Consider the following 20309-nt stretch of genomic DNA (forward strand, 5'->3'; position numbering starts at 1 on the left):
GATGGAGTTTGGCTTCCCCATCCGTCCTTTCTGCCTGCAGGCTGGCATAAAGGACTTTGTTTGCAAGGTTTTGTTCTGGTTCCTGAGCAAACACCTGCTGGGCGTGTTAAGTAAAGTTTAGTACCTTTTTCTGCTCCCTCTTTTGGCCAGAACTCCTGTTGCATTCTGGCTTTGCTGGCGCCACAGAGGAATCTGTGACCTGTCACTGTCCTGGGGTCTGTTTGAGAAAGAAAAGGCAGCAGGGAATGTGTGACTGGGGTCACAAGAAAAGTGGAAACGGTGTCTTGTGCATCTGGGAAGAGCTTTTCCCTCTGGGATCTGACCGCTCTCGTGTCATTTATTAGGCTGAGGGGAAAGAAGCAGAGGAACATTTTCAAAGGGAAAGTGTGGCACCTTCTTGGTGTTACTTGTTACTTCTACAGCTCATAAATCCAGAGCTCTGAATTGCTGCTGGGTTCGGGAATAAATCCAGAGTTGGAAACTGCAAGTCAGAGTTCATAAGGACTGGGACAATCCTGTCCTCATTGGAAAAAAAAACACTTTAACAGTTGTTTTTCAGCATGCTGGCTTGAAAATCTTCCTATGGCTGAGCAGTGGGTAACACCCCTAACGTTTCCTCCCTCTGCCTCTCCCCACAGGCTGGTGAAGGGGCTCGTCCCCCATTCTCCAGAATTTGAACCATGCATGTCCTTTCCCATGTGCCTCCTGCAAAGGCAGCTGTGTGTCTCCAGGCAGCTCTTCCTGCGGGATCCTGAGCTTCTGCCCAGGAAAAGGATGGAATTTTTGGTGCCAAAATCATCAACACAGCCACTTTTTTCCAGCATTTCTATTTCCAGGTGAAATCAAAGTGCCTGCTGGGAACAGCACTGGCTGCCTCCTGCGGATGGAGCCGTGCCAGGGGGCTCAGTAAGCCAGGGACAGGTGGGAGAAGCAGAAAAGTCCAAGTCTCCAGTGTAAGTCAGCTTTGCCTCAAGCCTGCGGCTGCTCCCAGGTAGGATGTGTGGGGCTGGGAGTGGGGTGTGCAGCTCCCATCAGCCCAGCCCTGCGCTGGAGAGGCAGAGCCCATGCTAGAATATCCCCTGGCAAAGCAATACATCTTTTTACTACTGTGGCTTATTTCTTTTGGGAAACTGATTAAAGATATATTAGTGAAAGGATAATGGCTGCAGCTCTACCAGGGAAACTTTTATTAGGAGCATTTCCTGCTATTGCCAATTTTGGACATTAAAATCATTAGTCAGGTCCCCGAGCTGGGCATATAAACCTTCAGGGGTTCTTACTCCCTATAATGAATCAACTTGGCTTGTTTTGTTTGCTTTCTTATTTCTGAGGCTCTGAAATATGAGGTTTTGAAGTGCTTTTCAGCAGCTCCAGAGGCTAGAAATGATGTGTGTGTGTAGCTGTTGTGAGTGAAAGCAGACGCGTGTGTCACTAACATGGTTTCACGGGCATCACAGTTGTGGAGCTGGCGCACGAGCATCAGCCCAGTGAGGCGCTTGCCCTGGCCAGAGCAGCTGGGGTGGTTTTAGGAGCTGCATCACCAGCACGCCCTTCACCCAAGCCTGTTGTGTGTCCCTTCTTCTCTAGAACAACCTCTGGAGCACAGTGTTGAGTTTGGTGACTTGGACAAATGCAGCCACTTGGGTGGGCGCGTGCCAAGCCGGTGCCTCGTCCCCTCTCTGCCTGTGTGGCCACGTTGCATTCAGCATTTTCTCTGTGATGAGCTTTGTCAGAAGTCTGGTTTTCAAAATATAACTGCCTTCAAGTCTAAAATTAGAAACCATTGTGCAGACTGATTCCTCCCCCCTCCTTCTTTCTGACCCAGGGAGAACCACCAACTGGAATGTTCCCATAGAAACACGAGACATGGAGGAGAAGCAGATGAAGGATCTCTTGTGGTAGGGGCCACCTTGTTCTGCAGCAGAGAGGCAAGGGGCTGCTTTGCATCCTTATAAATTAGTGGAATTTCCACGCTCCCTTAATTAAATGCAAGATCTGGGCATCTGTACTTAGCAAGACAAAATGCATCTGTCTTTAGGTACAAATTGTTGAGGAGAAAAAAATCAATAGTCTTACCAGAAAATGCAGTATGAAAGGGAAATGTTTAATTAAAGTACGGAACATGGTTACAATCCATCCTCTTTGTGTAACAAAAATACTCAGAACAGGACTGGAAGTGAAAGCCACTAGTGCAATGCCGTTAACATCCTAAAGCTGAGAAAGTGGTGCTTTAGTGAGGCAAGAAAGATGATTTTCAACCTTTCAAACAGTGGCAAAACACAAACCATTTGAGATTTGAAAGTCAATAGAACAGTCCAGCGTCACTGCTTTCCTCTGGACAACGACCCTCAGCCTGAGGTCTGCTCTGCGCTCCTTGCCTGTAGCTCGAGGTTGCAGGCAACCAAGACATAGTCCTAGGCAAGAGGAGGAAAGGGGGCTGAGCAAGGTGCCCATGGACTCCCAGCAGCCTGCACTGGGTGCTGCCCAGTCTCACAGCCCCTCTGGCACAGCTACTGCTCACGCCAGTGGGACCAGAGAGGAACTGCGCCTCTTTAAAGTGATGAAACGTGGTTCTGCTGCTTAACAGGGTTGGAGGAGCAGGCTCCGATGTGTTCTGGAGCCGGGAGGTAAGTGTTGCTCCAGAGCTCCCTTTAAACCAAACACACCAGGGAGCAACTGAAATGTCTTATTTCTTACCTTGTGAATCATGACGTTGACATCGGTGTAGGTGAAGCTGGAGATGTGGGGCAGGAAGACTCCTTCATTCAGGACCACTGGGAAAAGAAAGAGGGAGAGTTTCCAGCTGGGTGCCACCTTGATCCTTGCCGCGCATCCCATGTGGCAGCACCACTGCCAGACCCCCCCAGCCCCTCACCGTTCATCTGAGCTGGCACCTCCTTACGGATCGTGGGCAAAAACAGCTCCTCCAGCAAGGCGTCCTGCCAAAGGGAAACCCACAGTCAGCTCGCGCACAGTGTGGCTCTGGAGCAGAAGGAAGGAGGCAGGGACCACCAGAAGAAGGGTCCTGATGCTCACACCTCTCCTAATCCTGCACAGACCTGCCTCCCCCTCATGCTGGATGCAGCATGCACCCACAGTAGATATTTCCCTGCTTCTGATGCTGGATGGGATGGTTTAGGGCCACCTTAGCTGGCTGGTGCAGCTGAGGGTGACCAGGCTCTTAGAAGATGATGTTGAGGTGTGGGCTGTTACGTTCAGCACGTCACAGCAGCGTGGTGGAGGGCACCTACCGGCACAGGACCCACGTTGGAGGCAGCCAGGCTGAGCTCAATATCCCTGGAAAACAAAGAGCGGCATGGGAGCTGCTTGTGGTAAGTTGTAATAAGCAGTGACTTTCATGTTACCCTGACCCCTTGACTGAGTCCAGGGCCAAGCCAGCAGTGACCTTGGTGCCTGGGGATGTCTGAGCAGGCAGCTCAGAGCAGCGGCCAGGCTTTCCCCTGGACACAACAGTGAGGGTGTTTTCCTCCCCCAGGACTTGGACTGAGCGGCTTTGGTGGGGACCTGCTGAGGTGGGTAAGTGAGCTGGGGTGCAGGATGGTGCAGGGCTGGGACCAGGGCACACCAGAGCCCCACCAGCTGCAGGCTGTGTCTGCAGACGGGGCAGTCCAGCGTGTGCTTTCCCCGGCACGGGGCCAGCGGTGTGACAGGAACAGGCAGAGGCGGACGGTGTTGGTGTGTGCTGGTCACCTGCACCCTCCTGTGCTGAGTGCAGGTGGCAGAAGGGTGTGATTTCCACTCTTGTCTCTAACCATGTTCCTGAAGTCTCACTGTTTCCCTCAGGACAGAGCTACCTCTGCAGTGCTCAAACCATCACAGCTAAGAAGCTTCCCAACCCCTTTCCCTCTCCTTTCCCAGTTATGACTGGGATGCATCCCCTTAGAGGATAGTTGGGTTCATTACTCTATTGCTGTTGCAGTGATCAGCATCCTCGTGTCGGTGACGCTGAGGAGGAGTCCTGCAGATATATCCTGCAACGGGGAAAGAGAGGGCAGGATCAGAGTGAGCAAAAGGTCCTACTTCAGCTTTGAATGATGGGATGTGCTGAACCCATCCATGCGCTGCCCCCTGCGCTGTGCTCTTCACACCCTGCTCCACCCAGCGGAGGAAAACGCTGCTGAGAACTGTGAGTATTGTGGCAGGTAAAGCTAAACCAGCCCCTGGCAATGGCTGCAACCAGATCCCAGGTCTCAGAGGAAAGGGCATTGCCTGTGTGCAGCTTGGCGTGCTCGCAGAGCACACTCACCACATTCACACTCAGGAAGCTCTGGAAAGATGATACTCCTTCCCCAACGTGGACGGTGAGGAAGAGCTTCAGGGCTGCCTTGTCTTCTTCCAGCAGCACCCGAGGTGAGCTCCTGAACACAGCTTGCAGCACAACCGGGAGGTCCTCGTGGAAGAGGGAGCCAATCTGCCGAGGGAGGAGGGTTATTTCTGGGCACAGCAGCCCCTGGGGTAGTGGGCAGGGGGCTGGGGGTAACTGCCTGAGCTGGGATCGTGCCTCTTGGAGCGGCAGCGATGGCAACGAACCTGAGTGATCTTCTGTGCCAGGGTGGCAGTGGTCAGTGGGCTCTGAAAGACAAAGCAGAGCTTGTGATCCTACTGACAGCTGCTTGGGGCTGCTGCTCTGGGGCTCATGTGCAAGCTGGCTGGAGGAGCCTTCCTGCACGCCAGCATGTGTCAGGAGGAGCATTTTCATTACTCTGCATGGCAAATTCTCCATGCACCAGTAGACCAGCATATTGTGGGGAGGCTGGGGCCAAGGGGCTGCAACCCACCCCCAGGCACTCAGGGACACACTCTTTTCTTTGCAGGGTACACAGCTCCTCCAAACCATTCATGGCTGTCCCTCTAAATGCGTATTTTCTACTCCTTCCTTGCTCACTTGCTCTACTCACTGGGATGGTCATGTTGAAGGCTCCAGATATTTCCAGGGCGGAGAAGAGGCTGGTGTAGAAGTGCTTAGAGAAAGCCAAGGTGAGGTGTGAAGGGCTGGGGCTCGCTGGCTCGGGCATGCTGAATGGCACAGGGCTGACTGGCAGGGGAATTGCCACGCCTGCCACCTGGAAAGTCGTCTGCAGGGACATGGGCAAGAAGAAAAGGAGTTTGAGGTGTCTCAGGGCATGTGGCATGGGGAGGAAGTGGCTGTTCCAAAGCTTGGTACTGGGCTGTGAGAGTTGGAAAGCAAGGACTTACTTGCAAGGATATGGTGATTCCCTGCTCGGAGAACATGGGTGCAGCGAGGGGCTGGTACTGGACCAGGCAGCTTGGTGTGACCGGGAACTGAGCTGCAAACCGAGCAGAGGGACACTCAGAGGAGGAAAGCAGTGACAGCAGGTTGGGTTTGGGAAGCACCTGGGTTTCCTGAGTAAAGAGATGCGGGAAAAAAGCCAAGCAGAGCGAATGGGTCCTCAGGGGGATGAGGGTGGCAGAGCCACTGCTGCTGGGCTTCTGCTGCAGGGTGAGAGCCTATCCCATCGTGGTACCTGCTCCAGAATGAGCCCCAAAGCCCTTTGGCCATCATGAGCCTGAAAGTCACGTGCTCACCTCTCAGAGAAATCAGCAGCTCGTTGGGGGAAAGCAGCAGTTTGGAGACTTCTGAACAAACCTATGGGATAAAGAACAAAAAGAGAGGAGGTAGAGGAACACGGGAGTCTGCTGGCATCAGGCATCCCTCAAACATCTTTGCTGCAGGCGTTGCCATCGTCTGGCAGCCCGGGGACAAGGGGTGGCAGTGAACGGTGACTGCAGGCTGTGGGGGAGACCTGGCAAAGCGCCCTTGACTTAAAGTGCTCTAAGTCTTACAGAACCGTGCAACTTTGTCTTCTCCTGTTCATGCCTTTACAAACTTTATCTTACCTTCTTGACAATAATCTTCTTGTCCTCTTCAGAACTAGAGGACTTGCTGGATGAAAACAACAGAACAGAAGAAGTTAGATGAGAACCAGCTCAGCCAAGGGTGGGTGAGCATCTTTTACCTGATCCAAAAGGAATCCAGGGACAGAATTGCCATTATTTTCTATCATCTGTTAAACTACGATTACAATTCAGAATCCTAAAATGCTGAAGAATTGCCTTTGGACTTGCATTTAAACATTCCTGCTACACTACTTTAAAAGATCTGCTCATATGAGAGAATGAAACTCTTAAAATGGGGGGAACCAGCCCTGTGAGCAGAACAAAGTTCCTCCCACGACGATAAAGTTTCTGTGTTAACCTCTGTAAGCTTTTAGGGCAGTAAGCATATCTGAGTCCTATCACCTTCCTGCCTAGAAATGTTTCTGTGTTTTGCTTTCTCCTTTTCCACTATTACCCAGATGTCATAACATTGAAAACCACGAGGTCGACCTTTGCGTCTCCCCGGTGCTCTGCGTCTCCTCCACGGTGGATTTGCAGGCAGAGGTCACCAGCTCCAGGTTCTCTTCAGCGTTCATTTCCACTTGGAGGTTGGCCAGGATGGACAGTCTCATCTGCTTGGTGGTGGAGCTGTGCCGGGGAGGAGAGGTGGAGGCTGGGGCGCAGGGGCTGCTCCTGGTCCCGCTCGCCCCAGCTCCCGCAGGCAGACAGCAGGTACTGGATGAGGCTCCGATGCTCCAGCCAGGAGCCTGAGCCACTTCCATCCCTGCAGACCCAGCACTCACGGGGCAGGGGTGATGCCAAAGTCCACATCGATGCTCAGCCGCAGACCAGCGTCGGGGATAAGTGACAGCGTCAGCTTGGCAACTCTGATGGAGTCGATTTGTGCACTGCTGGAGCAGAAATGAAGGTGTTAAGACCAGCATAGACTGGCTCACAATCCCTGGCTGCTCTCACAGTGAGCAAATCCCTAAAGCCTGTGAGATCTGATTTAGAATTTTCGAAATTGAGATTTGATAGGAATGGTTGGACTTGATGATCCGGTGGGTCTCTTCCAACCTGGTGATTCTATGATCTGCATGGATCAGCGTCCTGAGGGTGGCACTGGGGCTGCTGCCCTTAGACCCCGAAGTTGGAACCAGGAGCCCTTTTCTAAACCACCCTGGCAAACAGCCAGGTTGATCTCCAGGAGGATTTTCTCCGTCACTGGTGAAACACCTTTTGTCACAATTTTCAAAGCACTCCAGATAAGTAGTAGCATGACCTAGCGGTGTATGGGGCAAAGCCCAGGCAAGGCAGAGCTGTGGACTCACCTGCTGGACTCCGGGATGCTGGGAAACACTTCTGGACCTATCAGGGCCTTTAGGTCCTGCCTGAGGATTGCCTCCGCGTACGACTTTGAAACTTCAGCAACTGTGAAACAGGGCAGATAAGTTATGAGACCCTCTGGAGCTTGTGGTCTGGCACACAGAGTAGGAGCCTGTGGTCTGAAACCCATCCAGGTGATGCACTGCCACCCCTTAGCAAGTCCCTGCTACTCCCTATAGAAAGGGGACGATGGAAACAAGCTGATTAATGGCTTAAATTTCCAGTGGCAGCGTTTGTGATGTGAGGGGGCTGGAGAACAGGCCTTATGAGGAGCGGCTGAGAGAGCTGGGGGTGTTTAGCCTGGAGAAGAGGAGGCTGAGGGGAGACCTCATTGCTCTCTGCAACTACCTGAAAGGAGGTTGTGGAGAGGAGGGAGCTGGGCTCTTCTCCCAAGTGGCAGGGGACAGGACGAGAGGGAATGGCCTCAAGCTCCACCAGGGGAGGTTCAGGCTGGACATTAGGAAAAATTTTTTCCCGGAAAGGGTGATTGGGCACTGGCAGAGGCTGCCCAGGGAGGAGGTTGAGTCACCTTCCCTGGAGGTGTTTAAGACGCGGGTGGACGAGGCGCTGAGGGACATGGTTTAGTGTTTGATAGGAATAGTTGGACCTGATGATCCGATGGGTCTCTTCCAACCTGGTGATACTATGATTCTATGATCACTGAACTGGGAGATGCTGCTGCCTCCCTTCCCCGCTCACGGTGTGGTTGATGAGTTGTCCAGACTTACAGTAGCTCAGTCCTGATGGCGTGAGGATGCCCCCGCAGTCAGGGGACCTGATGGTGTGTGCAGGGACCAGGAGGCTCAGGAGGATGCTCAGGGTGCAGAGCTTCTCCATGCCGGTGCCTGGAGGAGGAGGAGGACAAACACAGCAGCCTGGTCAGGTCCGCACAGCCCTGGCCCGGCCAAGGTGGCACCCAGCCACCCTCAGGAGCAATGGATCTGCTGCCAGGTTAGGTTTGCAGCCCCAAGCTTGTCAGCTTTTATGTGCAGAGCTCTCCTGGAGTGCCTGGGGAGGTAAAGGCACTAACAGAAGGCTCAGCCTTCACAGCCCCCTGCAAGTGCTTGCAGCGATGTTGTGCCAGCTGAAGAGCATGGAATGGTCTGCAGCTGGTGTAGAGCTAGCAGATAAACAGGAGCTAAAATCATTTGAGGAAGGAATGGAAGTTATGGAGGAGATTAAAATCAAAGGAAGAGGTGAAAGTGTTATCTGCATCTATGAAAACATTCAGGAATTGTCTATAAAGTTTATAAAGCTCTTACAATATTCAGAAAACAAGTAAGTCAGAAAGTTCAGCCTGCAGAAAACATACATATTTATATCAGTTTTTGCAGAAAGAGAACTTCTATGAGAACTGACCCTTGCAGAGACCCACCAAGGCAAGTGCAAGCAACACCTATACTGGGCTATTCCATCTGAAAATGCTTCTTTACCTTTCATCGCCAGGCTTCCCATACTTCCAGCTCTGTTGGTTTCTTGCTGTGGCCGCACCAAGGATTGTGCTGGCTTTATATATCCTCACAGCTAAGGGTGATGGGGCAGGGATTGGCAAAGAGGGCTGGAAAGCTGGACATTCAGTGGACACTTTGTTTTCTGTACCCCATAGAGTTGATGACATTGCCCGTTGACCTAGCGAGGTCAAGTACTGAACGCAGGTGCCGGGGCAGCTTGTCTTCATTGTGGTGCTGCCGAGGAGCACAAAGGAAGGTCTCTGAGGGGAGGATGCCAAGGAATCAAACATTGTCAGAAAGCGAACATGGGCTTCTTTGCTCTGCAGCCGTTCCTTCCTCTGTTTGCCACCGAGATGGCCACTGCCACATCCACAGCAGCGAGAAGTTGCTGTGGCTTGTGTTGCTCTCCTAACTGGGTGACACAGCAGAAGTGATGAGACCTGCATGTGTCGCACTAAAGGAGGTCTTGGCAGTTCATCAAGGATGCCTCCGTTTCCCTCAGGCTGGGTTAGGCTGTTGAAGGCAACAGGGGTGTTTTTGTTGGGTTTAAGGAGTTTTAGACCAGACAGAACATTGTTTATTTGTTTTGTTGGTTTTTTTAAGCTATCTCCTCTCATCTCTGAAATGGCTGGCTGCAATAATTCCTTCCTCTCTCTAACACATTCCTAGTTGAAAGCTACTGGTAGTATTTGTTATAACTGTTAGAAAAAAAGGTGGTGACGTCCACCCTCTTTGATAACGTCTCTACGAGCAGTGAAAAGGCTCATGAAGGGAGTCACAGTCCCTCTCCTTATGGTGCTCGGGGTCTGTCCTGTTCTCCTGGCTTCCTTTTGGCCTGGAGGACAGACCCTGGACTGCCTGCAAATGCCATGCAAGCTCATCCTCCATGAGCTCACCCAGCTCTCCTTTGTGCTCTGTGTTCTGACTTCCCTCCTGCTGATATTTGTCATTTCAGCTTTGAGGCATGACCACTCGTCCAGAGCCCGTGTTGGTCTGAGTCCCTTGGCAATGGGATACGGTGTTCAGCACTTGTTGAAACACCTGCGCCCTGGGGAGGCAACCATTGTCCTTTGTGCACTGGCAGAGTGAGTTATAGGGTGCTGGTTCCAGGTGCGTCTTGACATGTTCAAAGCCTTTGGCTCTCACCAGTTCTGTGCTGCTTTCCTCCTCAGCAGGACAGAACAACGCTAAGAAGAAAAGCGAGGTCTTAGCCGCGTTGAGCATTTCCGTTGAAGCATCCAGAGAGCAGTGTGAAGAGAAAACACGAAGATATATGTCCAGCAGCCTAGTGAGGGAGAGCAGGATTTACAGCCCTGCACGATGTCTGCAGCCCATTTAGAGGCAAGAAATGTGTTCGGAAAAGTAAATCCACGGAGAAGGTTGTAACCTGCAAACGAGTGCTCTGGGGCTGCGGGAGGTGTTTTGTGGCATCTGACTTGGGAAGGGACACAGACACAACTGGGAAAAGTATCTGAGAAACAAACCAGCACTATATTTTTGAGCAGCAGTCAGAAATTGGCCCCTGCTACACCTTGTTCTGGCATCAGTAACACTGGCAGCTCTTTGTGAAGCTCTGCTGGAGATTTATCTGTGGAGTGTTATTATCATTTACAGCCGTGTGAGGGGCTGAGTATAAGCTGCCCAGACCGTGGTGCTTAGAGGTGGATTTTCTCCACCAGAAGAGCTGTTCTGGACCCGTGGAGGTTTAATTAGATGTCAGCTTATAGCATAATGACTGATCTAGTTACGAGCACAAAAGTGTCTTTCTGGCACGACGCATTCCTTATTGGGAGTTATCTATGAATCTTACACTTGTGCTAGATGAGATGTAAATCTTCCTGTCTGGGCTTAGCAGAAAGCCAGCGAGCACATCATGGGGAGGAGGTGATGGCAGATTAAACCCATGACACATTTTATACAGAGATGAAGAGAAGACATAAATCTCTTGGTGCTATAGGATCCCACCAGGGTGAGCTCCCAGAGCTGTGTCCTGCTTGGTGGGGTATCTGGGAGGGGGTGAGTGAGGACACTGTGGTGGCAGGGCAGTCATAGTGACAGCAGGAGCATGGCTCGCCTGGCAAAGAACTTTTTGTAGCTTGTCTGGTGGACACGAGGCTCTCCTTTAGCAGGACAGCGCTGGGGCTGAGAAGCCCGTTCTCTGGGCAGGAGATGGTTCTTAGCCTCACTCCAACCCTGCCAAAATCAGTAGGAATATTACTGAATTATCACAATTTCCCCTGGGTCACCCGCCAGCTGAGCCCGTGTCCTCCCCCACTGTTTGCACAAGCTCCATGAACCTCTGGGGAGCGAGAGCCACTCATCCCAAGCTGTCTCACAGGTGTTTCTGAAAGCAGAATTTACCGTGATGCATCTTAGGTTTCTTCTCACCCCAACTTCCATCTGTACCATGTAATTAAAGAGATCAAGTTTTTCCTCTGGACTGGATGTGCAAGGCTCTGTTGGCTCCTCCTGGGCACTGAGCAAGAGCGCTGGCTGCAGCCTGCTGGGAGTCTTGCTGCCCCGGGCTTTGGGCTTAACCAGCTTTATCAAATTTATTTCATGAAATTATTTGTGTTGGTGGATGTCAGGAACCATCAGTGATCAGCTTACACCACAGTGATCACCCAGCCCTTTAACGCTTCTCTTTTTTTCTCTTTCTTGGTTGGTGTTTATATACAGGCTGTCTCTTGCCTCTCTCCAGGAGATGCATCCAAAGCTTGGACAACCTCTGGGGACTCTCTGCCAGGGAAGAACCGGGTGAGGTGATGGCAGGACCCTTCCCTGCAGGAACCCCATCGTGAGGTGCAGTAGCTCGCATCACTTCCCTTTGGTGCCAACAAGAAGCAGGAGCCCAAGCCAGAACAGACCAGAGGAAGGTGCCCACAGCCCATGGAGAGGCCTGTGGGGCCACAAGCTCTCCTGCTGTGCTCCTGGGGCCTGGGCTTGGGGTGGCCTGGGGCTCAGCAAGCCAAGTGCTCCATTCCAGCCCTTTCTCTAGGGTGGGTTTCAGGCATCATAAGCAGCTCTGGTGCTTGTGGGAGAGGAAGGCTCATGGCCGCACTTGGGTACTGACCATGAGGCAGGTGGTGCAGGATGCAGGCACGTCCGCATGGGGCTGCTCAGAGGCATTCGGGCATTTGACTTTCAAGGACTTGTTGTGTTCAGGCTGTGTTTTGCCTGGTGTTGCTCTGCCAGACTTGCACAGAGTTCCACTTGCTTTTCTCCAGTGTGAGTGCAGTGCTTAGCTTGTGACCCATGGTTTTGGAACCACCCATAGAATCATAGAATCACCAGGTTGGAAAAGACCCATTGGATCATCGAGTCCAACCATTCCTGTCAAACACTAAACCACGTCCCTCAGCACCTCGTCCACCCGTCCCTTAAACACCTCCAGGGAAGGTGACTCAACCACCACCCTGGGCAGCCTGTTCCACCCATAACTCATTGTCTCTCTGTCTGTTGAAGCCCACGCTCTAGTCAGCCTCTGCCACCTCTGGAGCTCTGTGAGCAGCCATTCCAGATTGGAAGATGTCAAGGGTTTGGTGCATTTTATTCCTTGGTGGCTGGCTGGTGCAGTCGAGAGGAGCTGCTGGCCCAGGAGCTGTCATCAGGATTGATCTTGGAACAATTGACCATGGTAAGCACTCAGCCACGCTAGTTACGGACCCAAGTCTTTCTGTCCATGCAGACACATGGGCAGCAGAGCACAGGCCACATCTTGGCGGGGAGGTCGCCCTTCGCTGCTGCAGAGTCTGCATGCCCCAGCACATTCCCAGGTGGCGAGTGCCACCAGGCAGGAGCTGCTTCCTTGCAGTCCCACATGAGCTGTGATGCTCCGGCACAGGCACGTGGTTGTTGCACCAGCATGAGGCACGTTAAGGTGGGAAACTGGAAACTCACTCTATGTTTCATGTCTAAAATTGCAGTGTGGCGGGGATTGCTGGTAATCTGCTCAGGGATGGTTCAGTACTGGTCAGACTCGGTGATCTCAAAGGTCTTTTCCAAGAAAACGATTCTGTGATTTTCAATCTGAATTTATAGTACACAAAGTGTCCTGATGGTGCTTGTCTGTGTTGGAAAGCGAATGTGTTTTATAGGGTACGGTGGGGAGCACCGAGGCCCCTCAGCCTCTGGCCCGGGCTCCTCCCCGCGGGATCTGTGCTAAACTCCTCGTCTTGTGCAAATCTTCCAGTGGTCTCTGCTGCTCTGAAGGAGAGCGATGTTCTGCAGAAAATGGCAGAGGAAGCAGCACAAAAAAAGCCGAGCAGCAAAGCCATCAAAGGCATCTCGGGGTGAGTGATGACGAGCAGCACTGCACCGCGAGCCTGAACCTGGGAATGAGAAAATAAAAGCAGAAGGTTGGGAAGTGTCAGCCTGGAGGCAGAAACGAATCACTCCCTGCTAACAAGTGTGATATTAAAGCCGGTGATTTTCTGCATGGTTGTGTCTGCAAATACATGGAGAAACTATAACTTAAAGGCAACAAAGCGCGTCGGCTCTGGCTCCTGCGCCGGCTGGGGCTGCTGCAGCGGCTCCGCGGTGCCCAGCAGGGGTTGCTCTCTTTGGGTGATGATATCTTGAGAGAACCCCAGGATCCACAGAACCATAGAATCACCAGGTTGGAAAAGACCCATCGGATCATCACGTCAAACCATTCCTATCAAAGATCCCTGGGGGATCGGAGCAGGCTCCATCCACAGATCCATGCTGGGTGAGAGTGTGAAGATGTTCTGAATGCCAGACCTGGGCAGGAGTGGGCTCAGATTTATTCAACATTGAATTGTGCAATCTCTTTGTTAAAAAGAACCGTGCTTCTAAATTTAAAAGTTGTTTTAAGCGGAAAGTTTAAACAAAAAGTGGAATAATAAGGATGGTGATTGCAATATCAGTGACATAGGTGTCACCCAGCCTGGCTGCTCTGCTGGATCCTCTTTCCCACCTCTTCTCTGTATTTTTCCTGCAGGCTTAAGGTGAAAGATTTCCGTCCACATGTGATATCGCTGGCACTCTCACCAGGGTCAGGGCTCCTCGTGGCCATCTTAGTCCAGATGACCATGGCTGGGAAAAGGTGAGCAGGAGAGAGCGGTCAGTGGGACTGGGGGGCTCTGCCCTGCCCTGACCGAGCTTTGTTCTGAGCAGCTTTATGGGAGGAAGCGTGGAAATCGCCCCGGCTGCAAACCTGACGACCAGCAGCCGGCTGCAGCAGGAGGACGCGGGCATCCCCAGGTTCAGCTCCAGGAACTGCCACATCGCTCTCGTGAGCATCAAAACCAACCTCCCCAGCCAACCTCCTCACAGGTGAGGCCCAAGGGACAACAGTGAGGGTTTGCGATATTACAGATCCGCAAGAGAGGGGGGCGTCACGGCACCATCAAACCTTTCAGGACTCGGGTGCAGGTTTCTGCTGAACACAAACACTTCTGCCTGATCGCTTTTTCCACTAAAACTCCAAAATATTCTATGGACAAGCTCAGGCCGGCTATGTCTGTGTTATTCGTGCAGTGTCCATATTATGCTTTACTCCTCAATTATGTGTTGTGCTCCTGGAATTTCAGAACTGCTTTTAGGTGTGAAAACCTTTGGGTTTGTTTAAAGCCAGAAGATGGCATTCTTGAGAAAGAAAAGGTTTGTAAAGAGAGGAAACATCTTTTATTAGCCGTTAGGCATAGTTGGGCTTGATCCATGCCACACATGTTTCTTCAGCGCTTGACTTTCTTGCCTTTTGATCTCTAGTAAATAATTATTGCTGTGTGCACATGGCTGTGTCGCTGATGTGTTGTCTCTCCCAGTGTGCTGCCCAAAGTCATGAGCAAGTTTCTGGACAAAACCCTTCACAAAACGCTGCCGGCTCTGGTAGGTCTGGTCCTCCTCTTATCCTTGTTTTCTGGAGATCAGCTCCTCTTCCTCACTGCACCCTACCAGCTTTCACAGCTTTGCCCCAAAAAGGAGCCTGCAGACTGGTGAAAGGGAGATTTTTGAGCAGTCAATGGTTTTATGCAGTCAGGACTCACAGGGGAGGCGCCGTCACTGCTGAAAGCCCTTTGTCCCAGGTCAGGGCTGCAATGCTTGGATGGAGTTAATCTCAGTGTGGAGCAATTTTTTTCCTAAAAGCTCATCAAAGGGTAGACTTTGCAGCCTCTACTCATGTCATGAAGTAGATCTGGTTCAGAGAGAAAGCTGGGCAGGGCCTTGGTCTTCGATCAGTGTAAGCCACGTTTATTCCAGAATAACCTCATTCAACCAGGGACAGAGAAAACCGAGGCAAGCCCTTGTCCTGATGCTTCAAGGTGGGAAAGTCAAGAAGGTCTGCTCTCACCAGAAGCCTCCATGCAAGATTTCCTCACACTTTTCTTCTCTCTCTGCAGCTGTGTCCAGTCGTGGATGCAGTGAATGCAAAGTTCATCACCATGACTTGTAAGCTGACATCCATCCATCCATCTACCCATCCCTCTCACCCATCTCCTTCCCCTCCCCTGGAAAGGGAAAGCGTAGCTCTGTCACCAAGAATAGACAATCTGCTGAGCCCTGAGTAGGACCAAGCGAGAACAAATCCCAGTGGAGCCACACAAATATCCACTCCCTCCTTGGTGCAGGCTGGGGAGACCTTGGTGCCTCCAAGGCTGGCAGGGAGGCAGGAACCCACCAAAACCATAAATTGCACATTGGGCTGGTGACCCAGTGGTTTGGCACTGGTGAGGACTCTCCCTGTGGTGCAGAGCCTGCACCTGCTGGTTAAGCATCTGTCTCTTCTTCCACACAGCCAAGATCCCTCTTTGGGATGCTGGGACCCTCCAATACACTCTGCTCACCCCCCACTGATGAATGACACTTTCATAGAGCTGGATTTGAAGGTCAGTGCTGCTGCCTAGCACCAGGTCTTGGGGAGGTGACCTTTCTGACATCCATTTGCTTGGAGGTTTTGCCCTTCTCAGTCTTGGGCAGCGGAGGCTTTGGGAGGGGTGCAAATGTGTTGTTTGCATTCTGTCCCCTAACCTCCTCCTTAGATCATCATTTTCTATGGAGTTAATTGCTCTGTTTCATTGCTGAGACTACAGAGCAAAGCATCCAGTACCTTGTACCTGGTCAAATGCAAAACCTGTGCTCTCTGACGTGGCTCTTCTTACTCATCCTTTTAGACCATTCTCCACCAAGAGGGGGGAAAGGAGGTTGACCTTCCCATGGACCATCCACCTTTTGCTTTTCTGCCACCAAAGAGGGATAATGTTACCCAGCTCATCCCGTGTGCAAACTTCTTGAGTGCTGCACTCTCTGTTCTGCAGGCATCCTTTGACCTGGAGATAAACAATAACATGGTGGGTGATTTGGGCTTGAGATTTGCCTCAAGAGATCACTAAAGAAACCTGCGCTCAAGTTCAAGGCAGAACCATAGGCTTCCTGTGCCTCTTTTCCAGGTTACGCATGCCCCAACCCACGGGTGTGCATTAAGTCCCTGCCCTGTGACTCTTTCTCAACAGGTTCTTGGGCTTCCCCCTCTGGTGACCACGATGCTTATAGCCTTCATCCCTGAGGTGGGTGGACTTTGATGCTCTGTGGGTGGAACTCTCCATCTTAGGCTGCTTATGGCAGCAGGTAGAGCTGCTCTCCTTTCACAAGCACCTGTTCCCCAGGGTCGAACTGGTGCTTTCTTTATTCGTAAACCTTTATTAATAAGCTAATTTAAGGGACATACTGTTGAGCAGTACAGGCCAACTTAACTGCCTCCCACTGACTGTGGTGAATGCCACTAGCGCTCAGCACCCACCAGGATAATCCCTAGAGCAGTGAACTGGGAACTTTCACCCCTTTGTTTTGACTCTCCACAGCTTGCCAGAGTGCTGCCTCCATCCCTGCCAGTGCTGATTGAAATGTGAGAAGCCAAAGCACCAGCGGTGACCATAACCCCAGACCAAAGCTTTGTGCAGCTCTTCAGCACCGCCTAGTTTTGTGTTTTCCCTTCAGACTCCGCTCCTGAATCCCTCTTTCTCCTGGATGTTGTGAGTTGAAGCCTTTTGCAGTTGGTGAGTGCTGAATGTGGTGTTCCCAAGCCAGCAAACCCACCCCAACACCAGAGAGAGAGATGCGGGACAGTGAACAGGGGTGTCTGTGGGGGAGGATGCCTGCCTGGGGGGACCTGTGGGGCTGGTGCAGTTGGAGCATGCCAGGGTCCTGGTGGGGATTCCCTTTCCCTCTCTCCTTGCAGCACAGCGACCTGGAGGTGCAATTTGCCATTGCAGAAGAAAAGCTGCAGTTCTCCCTCACTCTGCAAAGGTAACACAGCTGCTGGTGCTTGGTGCCACACTCTGCGTCTCACCTGTGCCCTCTCAGAAGGAACCTGTGCTGTCTCTGCATGACTCTGTAATAGTCTGTACTAACAGCTGTCGAAGAACAGATGAGGTCAACATGACACAATCCAGCTGACCTAAAACCAGTTTGGGCTTCTTGCTCTTTAAGTCTGAAGAGCTGACAGTTGCTTCAGGATGGAGAAGATGCTGTGGGTGGGAAGCAGCTCCTGGAGGGAGCCTGGGGGAGGCTGAGGGTGGAGCAAGGGGGTTGCTGAGGGTGGCAAGGCAGCTCACGGGGCTGCAGGAGGCAAATGACCCCATGCCTTCCCCTCCCTGCAGGCTGTCCCGGGTGGTTTTGGCTTCCTCCTCCCTCAGGATGTTTGATGTGAGTTGGGTGGGCTGCTGTGAATCTCAGCCCTGGTGCTTTGCAGAACACGGGACCAGGAGTTCTCATCCTGGAGCCCTGGAGCCCTTCCATTACCAGTAACTGCTTTGTTTAAAAAATACTCCCCAAAACAGAAGAAAACTGGAGTGAAAGCAAAGTTATTTCAAGGAACAGCATTTCCAGGAATAACAAATGACAAACCACCTGCCAAAAGTGTTTGCTCACAGGCATATGAACACTCTGGTCCCTGCTCATAACACACCGTGTTCGTTTCTGGGAGACTTTTGGAGTGACTCTTCCCGGCACCAGTGGGGTAGGAGCGTGGGCTGAGGTTGTGTGTGTGTGATGTTAGTTTTCCACATTTCCCTCTAATCCTGATGGTGAGATAGAGATGCCCAGAAGGGTGAGTGCTTAGGGACAGGCACTGGTAGCATATGGGCTGGCTACGGGTGGGCTGTGGAGAAGGTGCCCGGCACCCACTGCAAGGCTGAGTACTGAGGGCTGGGGCCTCTCATCTGGGGCAGCAGCCATGGAAATCCAGAATTTCCTGACTGTTGCCATTCTGCTTTGGGGTCCTGTGCTGTTTTCCTATGATTGGAGAGGGTGCTGGATGAATGATGGGGTGAGCCCGGCGGCTGCTGGCACCGGGGTGCTGGGTGGTTCACACCACTTCTCTGTGCAGGAGCTTCCACTGAAAGGAGTTGTAGCAGATATAATTCATGTGGCTTATGTGCCGTGGATCAACAGTAAGCACAGTTATGGCTTCCTGCGAGGATTTGTTATCTGCACAGGGAAAATACTTCTCATTTCTTTCCCTATATACTGTTGTTATCTCTTGTTTTGCCACTGGCAGTGCCTGGCTAACCTTGCAGCCTTTTGCTGCCATCAAGGCTGTGAGTGACCCCGCCGGGAAAGCTGCTTGCCAGGTGTTTTGCACCCTCAGGGGCTGCAGGGGAGCTGGAGGGCAATGCCTCCTGGTCAATGCTCTGGCATTCCCGCTCCTTCACAGGCAGGAGAGATCCACCCACACAGATCAGCTGCAAAGGATGCAAGATTCTCCTCTAAATCCTCCCTGAACATTGTTCCTGTCCTCAAAATCAAACCTACTTCCCATGAACAGCTGAGAATGATTTTCATAAGATCTTTTTCTCCAAAATACAACATGTCCCTCCTTGTGGTGCCTGGAACCAGGCACGGTGCCAGTAAAACCCCAACCCCAGAACATCAGTTTGTCTAATTGTATGGGAAGGATGCCAAAAGCAGGAATTTTATTCCTGCTAATATGCACAAAACTAGGAATTTCAGTCCTTCTGAGAATTCCCAAACCCCCTTTCAAACCCTTTGGTAGGTGCGTGTGGGCGGCAGAGAAGCGTGGGAGATGCTGGCAGTGACTGCCATGGGGGCACCTCTGACTGCTCCCCTTGTTCCAGGAGCTCTGCGAGCTGGGCTGCCCCTGCCTGACCTGCTGGGCATCACCTACCAGCGAGCCAGCATCAGCGGGTTCCAGGTAGGCACCCAGGGGCTTCCTCGCACGCTGGGCTTGCTGTGTAAGCCCTGGGGTCAGTGCTTGGTCAGTCACATCGCAGCGCAGAAGCGACTGCCAAACCCTACCAGTATGCTTTTGATGTTCAAACCTGCAGGGTGCTCTAGTGCTGGACGTGCCCGTCACGGAGAGCTGAGGTGCAGGAGGTACGGCTGCAACTGCTGCTGCAGTGAGGACCACACGGGACCGGGTGGGAGAGAGGGAGCAGCAAGAATGCTGGGGGTCATGCGGTGTTTCTTCCTCTTTCCTTCACTTTTCACTAACTTGACTCCACAAGCTGAAATAAAAAGCCCCCATCACCCTACAACAAGACTCTGACCTGCCATGCATCCAGTGGAGCCCGTTGGGCACATCTGGGAAGAGGGAGTCTTGAAAGGACTGGTCCCTAAACATTTCTTTATGATGAAAGTGGGGAGGACCTGGCCCAGGTTCCCCGGAGAAGCGGATGCCTCATCCCTGGAGGTGTTCCAAGCCAGGTTGGATGGGGCTTGGAGCCCCTGATCCAGTGGGAGGTGTCCCTGCCCATGGCAGGGGATGGAATGGGACGGTCTTTTGGATTTTCCAATCCAAACCATTCCATGATTCTGTGAATCTATGAAATAAATCACATTTGCATCAGAAACGAGGGCAGCAGCTTGGGCTGCTGTTGAGGTGCAAGAAGGGGGGACCCCTTCCTCCCAGGGTGCATGAGCTGTGAGAGGAAGGGAGCATGTTTGCAGTCTTAGGGGGGGTTAGGACTGCTTGGAGTGAGTCAGAGGCAGCATTTAGACATCTGCATGTGATTTTAATATTTCAGAAGTGCCTCATGTCATGTCTTATAGGCTGCATTGCAGATATCGATCCCAGGCGTGTAGTTCACTGATTGCTGGATAATTACCTGTCATTAGTAAGTCAATAAACAACTTCGATCCTGATTCCATCGAGCCAACATGATCTGAATGTTTTTTCCTGGTGTAGAATTAAGAATATCTTTCAAAAGATCATTTTGCTTTTAAGAAATTGTCCCCGAGAAATTCCCACTGTGAGATAGGCTCCCAGAACCCATTTGTTTTCCTGTGCGCGTTGCCAGCCCCAGCAGGCATTTGTTCTGCAACACGTGTAAGGAATTGTCCTCATCGGGAGCCCTAAGCAATGAGGAAAGCAGCCATAAAAGCAGCTCCCTAGGAGGATGTTTTTTTATAGGGTCTCCTCTCCTCAGCTCACTGCAAACTCCATCAATGCCAAGCACATTTTTAGAGCTTTCGCTCATCGCTCTTGCATGAGCTGATGAACAACCAAACTGTTTGAGTCTGGATTCCCTTAAGAAAAACAAAAAATGTGAACTGAGATATCCGTGTGCAGCCCTCCACGAGGAAACCGGGTTGGAAACCTCTGGGGGCACCTCGGGAACTTGTCATGAAGTA

At 51.8% G+C, this 20309-nt stretch overlaps 2 protein-coding genes across 2 annotated transcripts; one reads left to right on the top strand and one right to left on the bottom strand.

Annotated features, from left to right (window-relative positions):
- Positions 1-2348: 2348 nt before the first annotated feature.
- On the bottom strand, positions 2349-8817 carry BPIFB2 (BPI fold containing family B member 2). The gene is made up of 16 exons (XM_069872115.1): positions 8679-8817; positions 7974-8090; positions 7191-7290; positions 6663-6767; positions 6370-6507; positions 5881-5926; positions 5569-5629; positions 5218-5309; positions 4920-5096; positions 4552-4593; positions 4268-4432; positions 3925-3992; positions 3252-3297; positions 2876-2939; positions 2698-2774; positions 2349-2414 (listed from the first exon to the last, which is right to left on the bottom strand). The coding sequence occupies exons 1-16, from the start codon at positions 8698-8700 to the stop codon at positions 2349-2351; spliced, it is 1386 nt and encodes a 461-aa protein (XP_069728216.1). The 5' UTR covers positions 8701-8817.
- Positions 8818-11416: 2599 nt separating this feature from the next.
- BPIFB6 (BPI fold containing family B member 6) lies at positions 11417-19059 on the top strand. The gene is given in 17 exon segments (XM_069872116.1): positions 11417-11453; positions 12162-12333; positions 12889-12988; positions 13660-13764; positions 13836-13994; positions 14486-14549; positions 15062-15110; positions 15457-15504; positions 15507-15547; positions 15833-16009; positions 16172-16225; positions 16520-16690; positions 16897-16964; positions 17354-17363; positions 18046-18109; positions 18794-18870; positions 19004-19059. Coding segments are annotated over 16 exon segments (1335 nt in total). The 5' UTR covers positions 11417-11453; positions 12162-12224; the 3' UTR covers positions 19043-19059.
- The last annotated feature ends 1250 nt before the right edge of the window (positions 19060-20309 follow it).

The sequence above is a fragment of the Phaenicophaeus curvirostris genome, chromosome 18 (genome assembly GCF_032191515.1).
Source record: "Phaenicophaeus curvirostris isolate KB17595 chromosome 18, BPBGC_Pcur_1.0, whole genome shotgun sequence".
In the NCBI taxonomy this organism is placed as follows: domain Eukaryota; kingdom Metazoa; phylum Chordata; class Aves; order Cuculiformes; family Cuculidae; genus Phaenicophaeus; species Phaenicophaeus curvirostris.